The sequence below is a fragment of the Calidris pugnax genome, unplaced genomic scaffold (genome assembly GCF_001431845.1).
Source record: "Calidris pugnax isolate Ruff unplaced genomic scaffold, ASM143184v1 scaffold152, whole genome shotgun sequence".
In the NCBI taxonomy this organism is placed as follows: domain Eukaryota; kingdom Metazoa; phylum Chordata; class Aves; order Charadriiformes; family Scolopacidae; genus Calidris; species Calidris pugnax.
In genome coordinates, this window is record NW_015090881.1 from 322,245 (window position 1) to 337,509 (window position 15,265).

Consider the following 15,265-nt stretch of genomic DNA (forward strand, 5'->3'; position numbering starts at 1 on the left):
TGGCCTTGTTGAAGCTCACACCATTAATGTTGGCCCATCCATCCAACCTATCCATGTCTCTCTGTAGAGCCTCTCTATCCTCATGCAGACCAACGCTCCCACGTAACTTGGTGTCATCTGCGAACTTACTGATGATACACTCTGTGTCCTTACCAAGATCATCAATGAAGATGTTTAACAGAAATGGTCCCAACACTGAGCCCTGGGGAACACCACACCCTTCATACACTAATGGCCCTGGAAGGGCTCTCCATGCTTTGAGCTTAACTCCCGGGGACACAGCCACCCCGTCACCATCTGCCCGTCCTCTGCAGGGCACCTTGGCTGCACACGCTGGCTGTGCTCCATCACCTCCCAGGGCTCAGCTGGGCCAAGCAGTGCTCCAGGATGCTCAGCACACGTCTTAAACAAACAAAAATAATCGCAATAGAAGATAGTGAGCGCCTAACGCTTAAACACCTCCTGTTTGTGCTGCTGCGGCGTCGGCAGGAGCTTGTGTGATGAGCGCAGGCATCACGCAGGTCCCCAGCCAGCCCCAGAGCAGACACGTCCCCACTGGCACAGGAGGACACCGAGGGGCTCTGGCTGCAGCAATAAATAAAGTGAGCAAAGAAAACAAAACAACCCCCCAAAAAAGCCAACAATGATCAATTTTTTTTTTTTAAACTTTAAATATTTTTTTTCTTTAAAATCTGTTTTCCTCTGGGGCTCTGTCTCTGTAAAGGGCTGTGCTCTCCCTGCAGCGTCTGGGTTCCTTCCTCAGTCCTGGCCGTGGGGCAAGGGAGAAGCAGGGTCAGTTTAGAGGGGGGACGGAGGGGAGCTCCCCTCCGTGCATCACCGGCACGTGTGGATTTCCACCACCCGATGGCAGGGTTTGCACTTGACGGAGCAGCACCAGTGGAATTTGCAGCTGCACCTCTCCACAACCTCCACCTCGTCCGTGTGAAAGCCCCGGCCGCAGCACATCAACTCGCAGCCGTCGATGGCCTTGGAGGTCTTGTTGCACTGCCGGCCGCTGGTGCCCAGCACCCCGTTCTTGAGGTCGTGGTCACAGAAGTCGGGACTGGAGTCCAGGTAGACGAGGTCCTCGTCTGTGTGCGGCTTGAACTGGGAGTTTTTGGGCACCAGCACTTTGGTGGAGCCAATCTCGCTCTGCTCCACCTCGGTGGCACCGTCAAATTTCTCCTTCAGGACGTTGCCCACTTTGCGGAAGGGGGGCATGGCCTTCCAGCACGTCTTGAACTCGCAGGAGCCAGAGACGCCGTGGCACTTGCACTCCACCCGCATGTTGTTGAGGATTGCCTGGAGGAACAGACATGAGAAATGAGAGAAGAACGAGAAATGCACTTCTGAGGAGAAGGATCTGAGGGTCCTGGCGGACAGTAAACTCTCCATAAGCCAGCAATGTGCCTTTGTGGCCAAGAGGCCAATGGGATCCTGGGCTGCGTAGGGCAGAGTGTGGCCAGGAGGTGGAGGGAGGTCATTCTCCCCCTCTGCTCTGCACTGGGGAGGCCACAACTGGAATCCTGCCTCCAGTGCTGGGCTCTCCAGTTCAAGAGAGACAGGGAACTGCTGGAGAGAGTCCAGCGTAGGGCAACAGAGATGCTGGAGGGATTGGAGCATCTCCCTGCTGAGGAAAGGCTGAGAGAGCTGGGGCTCTTGAGCCTGGAGAAGAGAAGGCTGAGGGGAGACCTTCTTCATGCTGACAAGTGTCTAAAGGGTGGGTTGAGGGAGGATGGAGCCGGACTCTTTCCAGTGGTTCCCAGTGACAGGACGAGGGGCAACGGGCACAAGCTGGACCATGGGAAGTTCCACTGAAATCTGAGGAAGAACTTCTTTTGGGTGAGGGTGGCAGAGCCCTGGCAGAGGCTGCCCAGGGAGGGTGTGGAGTCCCCTTCTCTGGAGATCTTCAAGCCCCGCCTGGATGCTCCTGAGTGATGTGCCCTGGGCAGCCCTGCTTTGGCAGGGGGTTGGACTGGATGATCCCTAGAGGTCCCTTCCAACTCCAACAATTCCATGACTGTGTCATTCCATGAGAGGGGAACCGTGACCTCGGGATGGAAACAGCAAGACTGGCATGATGCAGGGGTTCTGGAGGAGTTGTGCAGAAAGCAGCGCTCAGGTATGTGAGCCGATGGGATGAAACGAAGCCAAAAAGGCATTGAGCAATCACAGAACTGCAACCACTGCCCACGTGTTCCCCTCACCATTACCTTCCTCCCTGCCTCGTTGTTGTGGAGGTTCATTAACGCTCTGTTGGAAGAAGCTCCTTTGCTCCTCTCGCGGACGTCAACAAAGGACTGTGAGAAGGCCACGCCGTAGGCGATGTTATCGGAGCAGCCCGACCACTGGAAGCCTAGGGCAGAGAGCAGGGATGAGAGAGACGGCACCCAGCCCTGCTCTTGCTAAAATACAGCTTTCTTCCCCCGCTTCTGTCCTGCTGCCCACGAGGCTGGGCTGCCCAAGGGATTGGGGGAGCTGGGGAGTGTGGCCCTGGGCCGGGGGGCATGGACAAGGTGCTGTCTCTGCCCCATGGACAAGGCTCCCAGATGCCTTTTTAAGGGACTCATGTGGACTAACAGGAGGGGTTTTTTTGCCTTTTTTTTTTTTAAAAAAAAAGCTTTTTCCTCCTCCATACAGGCTCTAGAATGGGCATTTCCCTGCTTGTCCCATTTCTCATCCCCACTCACCCTGCGGGCTGCCCCCCTGCACCGTGCGGTCGCATCCACACTTGTCCAGCTCGCCGCTGCTGCAGGCTCGGGTCACCGCGAAGGCCACCCCCGCCGAAGAGATGGCGTAGACGAACGCTGCCTCCCGCGTCCCTGCAACAGCACAAACCATGGTGGGAAACGGGGCAGCAAGTCTGGGGTGCCTGGGAGGGCTTTCTGGAAGGCCCTTGGTGGGCTGTTGCCTGTGTCCCTGCTCCTCTTTCCTCCTAACGCTGGTGGTTGCACATAAACCCCCTTGAAAAGCTGGTCTGAAAACTGGCTCTTGGCAAAACACGCTGCACGGAGCTGTCAACTCAAGCCCTTTGCTCCATCCCTTCCTCCCAGGATGCAGTTCCCCACGCAGGACACTCATCCTCCTCACGCTCGGGGATGGTCTCTGCTCAGTGCCAAGCCTGGACCAGTCTCAGCAGAGACACCTCGGTGCTGGGAGAGGGTTTGCAGCAGTGAGAGCCCTGTCTTGCAATAGTGAAGGAGCCAGGAGCTGCCCCACAAGGTTAAAAACATGAATGCGGTGGGCAATGAGAGCCCGGCAGTGAGAGAGATGCTCTCGTGGGGAGAGCTCTCCAGGGCTTGTATGGAGAGTGTCATGCCTGGTGCTTGCAGGGCACCTCTGCCATGAAATCCCTCCTGCACCCGAAATAATTGGCTGCTTTCCGCATCCAGGAATATCCCCTGCTGCTGCAGATCCTCTGACACGGGGCCCTGTAGCTCCCAGCGCCTCCCAAACCACCCTGCAAACCCCCAAAGCGCCTCACAAAACGACGCTGCTCCCCTTCCCAGCTCTTGAGTCTACAGGGTTAGGAAGAGCTTGTTTGGGAAGTCAGGGGACATCCCTGGGCAGAAACACGCGGGGCAGCGTGGCCAGGGATCACCTCTTGCGACACCCAGCTCCCCACCATGCTCCGAGGCCGGTTGAGGACACGGCCCCTCCGTCTCCAAACAAGGAGGGCTGGCGTTTGGGGTAGTCCCATGGCAGGGGTAGAAGGGGGGACGGCTTGCGAGCAGACATCTCCCTGGCTTGCCGGTCGGGCAGAGGGCAACTACTTTGGTGGCCCAGCTGCAATCTGGCCCGGGCGGCAGCGGCTGGGGAGCACCCGGCCAGCGCGGGGACTGAACCGCCTCCAAGTTAATCGAGGTTAATAGTAGGATCGTGTTGGTCGGTTTGTGCTGTGGCTGCCTAAAAAGAGACGACTTTTAGTTTCTGGTATTTCTGGTATTTCCAGTCCCTGAACCTTCACAAGAAGGGATCTTCACCCCTGCGTTGAGGGGAGGAAAGTCAAACAAGGAGCTGGAGGAGGGTGGGGGCGGGACGGGGGATGACTTGGTCTATGGGTCCGGGGATGGGATGCGAGATGGTGCATCAGAGATGGCAGCGGCACCCGAGGGGAGGCGAGGGCTGCTTCGGTGGTCTCGAGGGGTTGCAGAGGGACGTTCCCCTCCGTCTCCTCACCCCGATGCTCTGGGTCCTCGCACGGTTTGATCACAGCCCTGTGCCTCCGGGACGCCTGCGTGCAGCTGGGATCGGAGGGGCTGGGGGCTGCCCTGGCCGTAAATCCCCCCTGAAGGCTGGCAGCTGGGCCGTGGCGGGCGATGCTGCTCTCCTCGGAGGGTCTGGCCGCCCGTGTTTTACTCGCCTCGGGCGGCAGAGGGCTGTCCTCCCCAGGCCTGGCCGCAGGCGGCTCCGCTCCAGCGCCCTGCCAGCCTGGCAGCGGTCACCGCAGAAGGGACCCAACGCATCCAGCATCCTGCTGCAGCCACAGCTTCAGGCAGCGAGGCTCCTGGGCTCGGCGGGGCAGAGGCTGGATGGACCACAGGGGGATTTTAGGGCCCTGGCGTCTCCTTGTAGAAGGTCCAGAGCTCACCAGCTCACCTGGGCTGGTGCCTCCATGCGACGGGCACTCGCTGGGTGGGAAAAAGGTTCAGGAAAGGAAACACCCAGCAGCTGAGGAACTGCAGGGGTCTGGATGTGCTGCCCTGACACAGTCAGAATTGCTCTGCTGAAACGGCCATCGGCCCAAGGACCCAGCACTGGGCTGTTCCCTACTCTCCCCAGCCACTGGCTCAGGGGCAAGCAAGCGAAACCCACTTGTCGCCCACCAGACTGCTGCAGCAGCCGTTCCCCCGCACAGCAGCACCCCGGGCACGTGTCCTCCTGGCTCACCTTGTGTCACCACCTTGCCGAAGACAGGCAGGGTGTCCAGCGTGGAGCAGTTCCAGCGGCGGTTGCGGAACTGGTACTGGCACTCCTCGATGGCCAGCTGGGCTCCGCGCCGCACCGAGTCCATCACCTCCAGGTTCCTCTTGCACATCTGCACCTGGCGCTGGATCAAGCCCTTCAGCTTCTCACAGGTCTCCTCCTCCGAGATGCTCCCCACTGAAGACAGCTTCGCCAGGTACCTGCCGCGACAGCCAGCACAGCTCGTTAGGAGACAAGGGTTGTGGGGGGCACGAAGCCATGTTCAGTTGGGACACCCTGCACCACAGAAAGCAGAGAAGACCTAGCCTCACATCCCCTCCAGAGACCTGGTGCCCAACTGGGATCTCCTTAAATGTGCCACCGTGGTGGCTCCACAGGATGTGTTTTTGGCTGGCAGAGAGTGAGCCCGAGCAAAACAACCATCCCCCTGCAGCCCGGTCCCCTGTCTCTCGGGGAGCCCAGCTGCTGGCTCCCCTTTGCCTCTATTGCCTGCAAGGAAGATATTTTCGGCGTTGTCTGAATGTGCCCGGTCAGGTCTCCTGAGTACCGGCACATCCAAATGCTACTAGGAAAAGCCAGAGGTCTCTGAAGTCAGCCAAAACAAGCAGGACAGGCGCTCGGCTGCCAGCGCCGGCTGCCACACGGCTCCCACAGCCTGGCTGTGTGCTCATCACCGACAAACATCGCCCTCCAAACCACTTCCCTCCCGGAGCCTGCTTTTAGCTGCCCCAGCCCCCAGCAGGCAAGGATGGCCCCTGGGAGCTGCCAGGTTTCCTGTCACTTGGGCTTCAAGCAGGGCTTGAAGTGGGGAGGACAGGGTCAGGAGCCAGCCCTTGGGTGAGACCGCACGCGCTGGGCACCTCTTCCTCCAGCCCGGCTCGTGAACATGGCCATGAGGTCTCTGCTGACCTGGAGAAGACTGGCCCTGCGTGGAGGTGACCACGTGCTCCACTTTCCATCGCCCTGTCCTCAGCAGAAGGACCTCAGTGTCGGCACTGGGGGGAAAGGGGAGCTGCCCCTTTTTGGGGCAATCACCCCGCCAGCTCTTGGCATCTCCCCACTGAGCACACGGGCACGATGGTTCATCATGCACATCCCAGTAATGCAGCACCACCAAGACCTGCACACGTGAGTGCCTGCCCATCTCCCAGGCCCATCCTCCTGCCCCAGCCCCAGAGGGGTTTTAAGACAGACCCTCACAGCTCGGTCAGGCTGTTGGAACATCCCAGATCCTCTCTCTGGGCCTGTGCTTGCCCACACCCAGCTGAGACTCCCTCCTTCCCCGTGGCCACCGGTGGAGCCCCGTCCCACCGTGGAGCAGGGAGGTCCCTGCACTGGACGGGCAAAACTGCCACTGAGCTGTAACGTCCCCAGGAATCGCCAGTGTCAGCCTCACGTCTGCACCAGGAGATGCCAGTACCGAGTGAAGGCTTTTTGTAAACCTCATTCCTTGACTCTGCATTTCCCAGCCCTACAGAGCTTGTGGGTTTTTTTTGTTTGCTTGTGTTTTTCTTTTTTTTTTTTTCCTCCTCCTCCCAAGTTGCAACATCCTGCTAAGTCTTTTTCCTTTGAAGCCCTGCTCGCCTCCGAGAAGTGACTGTGCAAAAGTGGCTCCTGCTCCCTGCCTGTTCCCATGTGTCCCAGGAGCCAGATCTGCTGACTTCAGCCACAAAATCAAGTTGTCACAGCCTCTTCCTCCCATTAGCCCTGCCAGCCTGCCCCAGGAGGAGAGAACAGGATTTTCTCTTCCGTGCATCAGCAGAATTATTCACCAGCTTGGTTTCACGCTCACAACTGGGGGGCTGTGGGAGACGGTGAGAAAGCCGGCTTGGCTTGCAGCGTCCGTGGGGAGTCTGCATGGCTAGCTGTCAAAAGCATTCGGCTTTCCTTGTGCGTGGGGATGACTTGATGCAATGCCTCTCAGACAGCGGGAAGCGGCAGCCTGCCGTGGTTTCGGAGCCAAGCTCTTCTCTAGCCTTTATACCAGCAAAGCATCTTTGCCCAAGGCTTTCTGCCCCTCCACGGGCACAGCCCTGTTTGCCGAGGACCAGCTGCGCGGCTCCCCGATGCCCATGGCTGGCTCGGAAACCCCAGCGTGGCCAAACCCAGGGCTGTCACCTTTCTGCTGGCCCCCACGCCATGTGTGAGCATCCTGGTCTCCGTGCTGCAGTGCTGGTGTGACAGTTGCTGCTCCTGCACCTCACCGGGCTCAGCTGACCCAGGATGAAACCACCCCTGGGACCCTGGAGAATGTTCAATGCTGAGCCAACCCGGGGTGACTGTGACAGCCCCATCCCCTCTCAGGTCCAGCCATCTTCTCAGTTTGACCATGGAGAAGCTGACACACAGCGGAGCAGTGAGATTCACAGAATCACAGAATCTTCTAGGTTGGAAGGGACCTTAAAGATCATCTTGTCCAACCGTCAACCTGACAAAAATAGACACCCACACAACAAACAAGGAGCATCATCACTAAACCATACCTCCCAGCACTACATCAACCCGCCTTTTAAACACCTCCAGGGACGGTGCCTCAACCATTCACCCCAAGGCACCACGGGTCAGTTGATCTGCTTTGAGCCTGGAAGCCAAGAAAACCAGCTTCTGCCTCCAATACTAACCCTGTGTGCTGATTTGGCTTTCCCTCCCCTCCTGCAACTTAAGCAGTATGTATCACACCAGGGAACCAGCTCCTGTAGAGCAGCCTCTCCTGCCCACGAGTTGGTGCCCAGTCTGGCTCCTGGCACCTTGGCAGGACCAAGCCGAGCCACAGGTGGAACGGCTACGTGAACATCAGCTCTGCTCAGGGTTGGGGCATCATCTCCGTTTTTTAATAAGTGTCCCAGCTCGGTGGGTTTCTCCAGGGAATGGGGAGCTATAAATTCAGAGCACACATGAAGAAGAGCGTGACAAGAGCCTTTCAAGCCTTTCCAAGTAGATGCGCCTGATAAGATGCCTCCCCAACAAGCATTTAATGCTGTTTGGGATGATAAAACAAAGACCACGGACGCTTCAAAGACAGGTACAGCTCTCCAAGAACAGGTCTAGTAATTTGTTTTGCAAGGCAGGGAAATCAGATGAAGCTATCCAGAACGGTGCTCTGGCCTCTCTCCCCCATGACAGATCCTCTGTATCCACCATCCCTCCTCAGCCCATGCACTTCTGCCCCTCCTGAGGGATGGAGGCAACTGTGCCTAAAATGCCATGGCCCTGTCAGACTTCCAGCCTACCACCAGTCTCCTACACCCTACAAGTACCATTGCTGGTTTCCAAAAAAGGCAGTTTTTTTGGTGGGGGGAGGCTGCCATCCTGGGACTACTCCAGGAGGGATCCAGAGGTAGAGTCAAAGGTGCAAGGAAGGACCTTTGTCAAGTGCGGGGCAGCTTTGATGCTGCATCTCTCCACACCACATTCAGAGGCACCAGCCAGGAACATCTCACCTCTTTTCCCCTCTCTGGGGTTGCTGAAGGGCAAGGTAAGAGCTGGAAAACGTGCTCTGCCCTCTTCAGCACTCACAGATGCTTCCACCCCGTGACTCACAGAGTGTTTCTCAGGGCTGGGGAGCCCAAGCAAGGTACCAAACCCATCCGCAGCATCCCACGGTCACCATGGAAACCTGGCTCTAGCACTGTGCCTGGTCCTTAATGAGGACCTTGATCCAAACTTAGTTTTCCTGGTCTAACGTGGTAGAAACCACAGACAAAGCCTTTGTCTACCCCCTCACACAGCAAGACGGGCACAAGAGGAGGAAACCCAGCAGTTCCTGCCCTCTGCGAGGTCTCGGTGCAGATCTCCATCCTGATACCACATCCTGACTCCCGCGCAGAGCTCTGGGTTATGACTTAGGTCTCACAAGCAGCCTCAAAACAGCCCTGCTTGTGGAAAAAAAAACCCCAGTAATAGCATATTTTCTTCCTTTTCCAAGACTGGGCAGAGAATGTTTCAAGGGGTGAGCTGCTGCCCAAGCCATTAGTTCATTTTGTCTTCTTGCTTCACCATGGCATTTATGTTTCTTTTCTTCTGCCTTTAAAACCAGACGAGTCACTCACAGAACAAGCTCCCTTTTAATAAAGGTCACTGATTTAACATAAAACTGATGGAAAGCCCCTTTTTTTTTTTTTTTTTCCATCCGAAGTACATAGATCAAGATTGAAGCCCCATAATTTAAGCAGCTGCAGCTGATCCACCCTGCAAGATGGCAAATAAGGAAACCTCAAACCCAGGGAGCTTTGAAAAGGGCTGGGTGGGGGAAAGCCCTACTTAAATAGAAATGACGATAATAATTTCAGGAGGAAGGATAATTGGTGGAACGACAAGGAGACATCAGAGCCATGGTGGTTGGCAGAGAGAGCCAGAAGGAGAGGGGAGGGGATTCCCTGCCACAGGAAGGTGTGGAAATTTGAGTCACTGACAAATTCTCAATAGAGGTCAGGGGAGATGGAGCAGGTTTCTTGAGAAAGCAAAAGTCTCTGGTGTTTCTTTTATTTAAAGATATGAGTTTCAAGTGTGAGAACTCTTTGAATCGTCTCATTTTGGGAACATCTTCCTGAAGATGGTAACAGTCGGCCCCAGGCCAGTGGTACCACTGGTACATCACTCAGAGATGCTGAGAAGTCAGAGGAGCTCAGAAGCTTCACCACGTTCACCAAACACCGAACCCGCCTGGGATACAGAAGGCTTGTCCGAGCCCTGAATTGCAGAGATGATCCAGCTCTGCTCCTCTCTGAGACGCAGCCTCTCCAAGCATCCTCCCTCCTCACGGAGCATCAAAGTCAGCCTGGATCAGCCGTGCATCTCCGTGCCTCTCTTGGCTGGACCCATGGTCAGCCAGGGACTCGGGGCTGTGCTTAGCATTGAGACTGCCTTGTGCAGAGAGATTTCCTCTGAGGAAGAAGAAAAGGCTTTTTTAGGATGGAACAAACAAGAGTGTATGAAGACAGACAGATGCATGAAGAGGAGGTACGGACCAGGCACTGCAAGGAGCCAACCTGCAGCTTTGGAGAAGGGGATCATCTTTTCCTTGTTGCTTTCCCCTTCCAAGCAGAGAGGAGGCATGGGGAGACATCCCAGGACTGGCAGGTCAAAGGATGCTCTAGGTGGGCACATGCTTCCTCCTGGCATCCTAACACATCCTCTGTGCCAACACAGCCAAGCTCGTAGGTACCACCCACGTCCTTGGCATGGTTGAGCAGGTCTGCCAGCTTGGGCATGTTCCTGGCAGGATCTGCTGGAGACCTGCAACCTGTAAGGTTGTCCTTATCTAGCTGATGGCTCTGCAGCAGGATATGTCCCTCCTAGACACCAGGCATCCCCCTCCTGGGGTTAGATACCCTGCTTTTCCATCCCTTCTCCGTGTAAACCATTATGTACAAAGCCATCATCTGAGAGCCCGTCTGGTTCTTCCCTGGAAGAAAAGCATCTCTCTGGCTCAGTCCTTCCTGTCACAGTTACCTCACGTTTCATCTCTTGGCTGAAACTGTGCTTTTCACACCCTAATCTCCACCTCCAGTTAATGGCTGCCCTAACAGCGTTCCAGGAGGAGGCATTGCCAGCCTCACCATCCCCTGCCCACAGGCTTGAGCTCTCCTGTGAGCTCAAAGGTGAACCTGCAGCTCAGATCCTGTCCCTCCACACCCTGGACCCTGCACCCAACACCATGTGCACCCAGCAAACACTGTCTACCCATGCACCAGCCACTGGTGGTGGCTTGCCTCATCACAAGTCTCTGGGGACAGTGAGATGGCCTGGCTTCTGGTCCTAAGCCAGCGATGCTTCTTGGCTTCCTGAGCATTTTGGGGGCAACATATCCACTTTGTGATGGGAAAGCCTGGGATGGAAACTGGGAAGAGCAGGGTGGAAGCTTTTAAGACTCTGAGAGCAGCATCCAGTCTGGAAATCCACCTTGGATGTGTAGGAGACATCCTTCACTGCATTCTCCTCTACAAGCCAGCAGAACCTACTCCTGGGCTTGAGTACAACAGCAATGCCTCGTTGCAAGAGGAGACAAGTGCAGGCCACGGGGCTGAGCTCTGTGGGAATTCCCCTCATGCAGTGCTTCGGGCCATGCCTGGTTGGAAGAATCCTGATGAGTTTTTTAGTTTTGATCAGAATTTGCAAATATGTGGCGAGAGAAGCCTTCTGCAGGATTAGTTTGATCTCGCCCAACTTGCAACAGACCCCAGGCTGCTCTCCATCAGCCAAGATATTCAATTAATTTTTTTCCCCAAGTAATTTCATGAAAGCACAATAATTGCTCCAGTTCTGCTGAGCCAGCCAGATCCCGCACACCACCTTCCCAGCTGCAGGGCAGCAGCTCCTGAAGAGCCAGGGGGATGCTGTTGGGGGTCACCCACAGGCATGGGGGGCACCCTGGGGCTGGAGCCAAACAAAGGTTACCTGTACTTTGTACCCACAGCAGGGTCTGCCATGCAAGCAGCCTTGGATGACTGAGATTTTTGTGGATTCACAAGGCTTTCAAATTTACCAAAAAAATCACCAAATACCGTAAAAGCCAGCTTGGTTGCACTTGTAAGGAAATACGTAAGAACCTCCTGGAAACTGTTAACGTCCAGAATTGCTCAGCAATTTCATCATTTTAAGAAAGCCCAAATAAACGTCTCTAATGCATTTCTCTCCATCCGCAAGGATGAATTAATTGAGAGGACAGTAGCTTTCAGCAGAGTAACATAAACACTTTTTTGCTTCAATGCAAAAGTCCGGTTCTGACTCATGGAGTCACAGCAAACCATTGCAAAAAACAAATCTGCTTCTTGCTGTTGCTCGTACTTGGGGCTGATAGAACCACAGAATCTTCATGGTTGAGAAGGACCTCTGAGATCACAGAGTCCAACCACACACACATACAAAAGACCCCACAGTCTCAGCCACCAGAGCATGCCCTCAAGTGCCACATCTACACGTTTCTTAAATACCTCCAGGGACAGTGACTCCACCACCTCCCTGGGCAGGCTGTTCCAGGGCCTGACCACTCTTTCAGTAAAGTCATTCTTCCCAATATCTAATCTAAACCTCCCCTGCCCCAACTTCAGACCATTTACCCTGGTCCTGTCATGATTCCCTTGGGAGAAGAGGCCAACCCCCACCTCTCTACACCCTCCTTTCATGGAGCTGTAGAGGGCAATGAGGTCTCCCCTCAGCCTCCTCTTCTCCAAACTAAACATACCCAGTTCCCTCAGGCTTTCCTCGTAGGACTTGTTCTCTAGATGAGATTCTGCACAGCCTGGGGTGCAGGGTGGTTTGCTCACGTCCATCCTCCCTGGAATAAGGCTCTGCTGCTAAAGATTGGGATGCATTTTCATATGAGGCTCCCTTAGGAAATGCCCATCACGGCTGAGGAGGCTGAGAGCACAGATCCGGGCTGATAGAACCACAGAATCTTCATGGTTGAGAAGGACCTCTGAGATCACAGAGTCCAACCACACACACACACATACAAAAGACCCCACAGTCTCAGCCACCAGAGCATGCCCTCAAGTGCCACATCTACACGTTTCTTAAATACCTCCAGGGACAGTGACTCCACCACCTCCCTGGGCAGGCTGTTCCAGGGCCTGACCACTCTTTCAGTAAAGTCATTCTTCCCAATATCTAATCTAAACCTCCCCTGCCCCAACTTCAGACCATTTACCCTGGTCCTGTCATGATTCCCTTGGGAGAAGAGGCCAACCCCCACCTCTCTACACCCTCCTTTCATGGAGCTGTAGAGGGCAATGAGGTCTCCCCTCAGCCTCCTCTTCTCCAAACTAAACATACCCAGTTCCCTCAGGCTTTCCTCGTAGGACTTGTTCTCTAGATGAGATTCTGCACAGCCTGGGGTGCAGGGTGGTTTGCTCACGTCCATCCTCCCTGGAATAAGGCTCTGCTGCTAAAGATTGGGATGCATTTTCATATGAGGCTCCCTTAGGAAATGCCCATCACGGCTGAGGAGGCTGAGAGCACGGATCCCTCCCACACCCGGGCAAATGCAGCCCTGAACTCCTCCTGCCAGATGGGACCAGAGCTGAGACAAGCCCGGCTGGCTGGAAGTCCAGCACCAAGACTGGCAGAGGCCTCTTGCCTCTGCAGGATACAAGCCTTAAAGCCAGTCTATCTTCATCACTGAGCTAAAATCAGCCATTTTTGTCCAAAGTGGCAAGACGTAAATAAATAAAAACTACTAAATATTTCCAATGGAGGCTGGCTGCTGGTTCCACTCTCCCACCATGTCCTTGAGGGATGGGTGTTGCTGGTTGTAAGTACCAACCTCGTGGACCCATCAATGCAAAGGAGCCCTGGGCACCGCAGAAGCGCAGAGCTGCTCCTCCAACCCACAGCAGCCCTTAAAGCACAGAAATTCTCCATCAGACCCCATCGGTGCAACCCACCATCCCGGCTCCCAGAGACTTGGGGAACCTTCTTGAGGCTGTCCTTGCACCCAACGAGAGGAGCACAGGGAGGGGAGCAGGGCTCTGCCCTGGGGGAGCTGGACCTGCCAAATCGGTGCCATGACCAGTTCCTCGCCAGGTGGGAAAGGGGAGGGTTGCAACAACAATGCGGAGAATCTCACACAAAATTCAGCCAAGCCAGGCTCAAGGCGAGGTGAGCTCTCCCCGCTGCTGAGGCTGGGGAGACTCCCTTTAAGTAAAAAAAAAAAAAATCAAGTCTGGTTTAAAACCAGAGGGATGGCAGTGCAGGACCCAGGCATGCTTATTCCCAAATCCTCTACATTGCACAATGACCCAAACCGTCACAAAATGAACACTCAGGCGGCTCTTGCAACATCCCCGCTGCAGAGCTGGCAGGGATGAGCACAGAGAATTGGGCCCCACGTTTGGAAAGCGCCTGGTGATGTTCAGGTGAAAGGAACCAGAGAAACCCAAACTGCTTTTATCCCTCCCTCTCCAGCCCTCAGAAGTGGTTACTACTAGAGAGCAGCCGCTTTGCCAGGCTTGTTTGGACACTTGTGAGGTCTTTGAGCTTTCCCGGAGTGCTCAAATTCAACTTTTTTAGAGGGTTTAGAAGCCCATCTGTGCTCCTGGCCCTTTAAGCCAAGTCTCAAGCCCAGATGGGAGTTTTAAACCCCTGTAAATAGGGGGTAGAGGGAGCTGCCGGTGGCACACCCTGCTCTGCAGCGGCACAACCGCATCTCAGACTCTCCAGCCTACATGTGGAGAGCCTCCTCAAAGCCAGCTTCAGCTACAAGAGGATGGAGGGAGGCTGTAATGATTCCCAGACAGCCTGATAACCTGGGGGGTTGCCTGTGAAGGACCCCTGCCCTGTTGTATCCGATGCTTTCCAGGCATGGGAATTGACTCTCATCATTCAAACCACTCGAACAGCTACAGATCACGGAGCCCCAGTGCCACGTCCAGTTACTGGAGGCTGACACCCACACCCCACTTTGCTCATTTCCTACTTCACCTCTTCAGGCGGAGGTATTCCCTCCCTCCAGAATAGATAAAGAAATGAATAAATGAACAACTAAATGTCTGCTTGCCCCTTACCTCCCACTGAAGCCGGACCCTGGTGCTCCCATGCCGGCTTCAGAGAGGTGCTGGTTTGGCTGAAACCCTCTACAAAACACCCCCAGCACCGGGATGGTTTTGGACCACCGAGAGAACGCACTTCCAAATTCAACCGCGTTCCTGCACGTGCAGGTTCAAGAGCTGACTCAAGTCTGTGAAACGTGAGTTGCTTTGGAAAGTAACTTGGCTGTTTCCCCTGTAGGAAGGAGGTCTGTGGACTCCTCCAGAGATAAAGCAGAAGCCGGAGGGACCTTCCCGCGCATAGCCAGCACCAGATCTAAAAACAGTATCTACAGCCCTTTATTTAATTTTACAATTCTGTGCCTGAACAGGTAGGAAGAAAAGGTTTAAAACTCTCAGAGATGCCAAAGGCAGGAGGAAGAGCAAGCCTGAGGCTTTCATGAGAAGGGGGAAGAGAGCATCTCTTCAGGTTTGGAGAACAGAGGTTTTCTGGATAGGCAGCAAGCCAGGCAGCGACTCCCCAAGCTCAGACACTGAGAAAACACACCTGAGGTTTGCTTCCGAACCAGAGAGAAAGCAGCTTGGTCTGTTTAATGGAAAGATTTGGCAGAGTCCCTCCCAGCTCGACGGTCTCCGTAGCGGCGCGATCCCTCCGAGAGACACCTACGCTGCCTCCCTTTCCTACGGGACGGGGCGGCTCAGAGGACACCATTTACGTGGCCAAAACGAGCCCTTCCCCACAAAGCCAGGCTAACAGCAAACCTCCAGCCCAAGTGTTGCAAGCGGCGTCTCTCCCGAGTGCTGGGGGAATGCGAGTCCGGACAGGTCGAAAGAAGCTTTGGTTGGGGAGGGGG

The 15,265-nt window shown here is 55.2% G+C and overlaps 1 protein-coding gene across 1 annotated transcript in view; it reads right to left on the minus strand.

Annotated features, from left to right (window-relative positions):
- Positions 1-661: 661 nt before the first annotated feature.
- Positions 662-15,265, minus strand: part of WNT4 (wingless-type MMTV integration site family member 4) — a 17,034-nt gene continuing 2,430 nt past the window's right edge. Inside the window, exons 2-5 of the mRNA XM_014946926.1 lie at positions 4,891-5,126; positions 2,691-2,822; positions 2,214-2,356; positions 662-1,302 (exon numbers count right to left, since the gene is read on the minus strand). Coding sequence (XP_014802412.1) covers positions 835-1,302; positions 2,214-2,356; positions 2,691-2,822; positions 4,891-5,126 — 979 coding nt within the window. The 3' untranslated portion in view covers positions 662-834. The remainder of the gene's footprint in view (positions 1,303-2,213; positions 2,357-2,690; positions 2,823-4,890; positions 5,127-15,265) is intronic.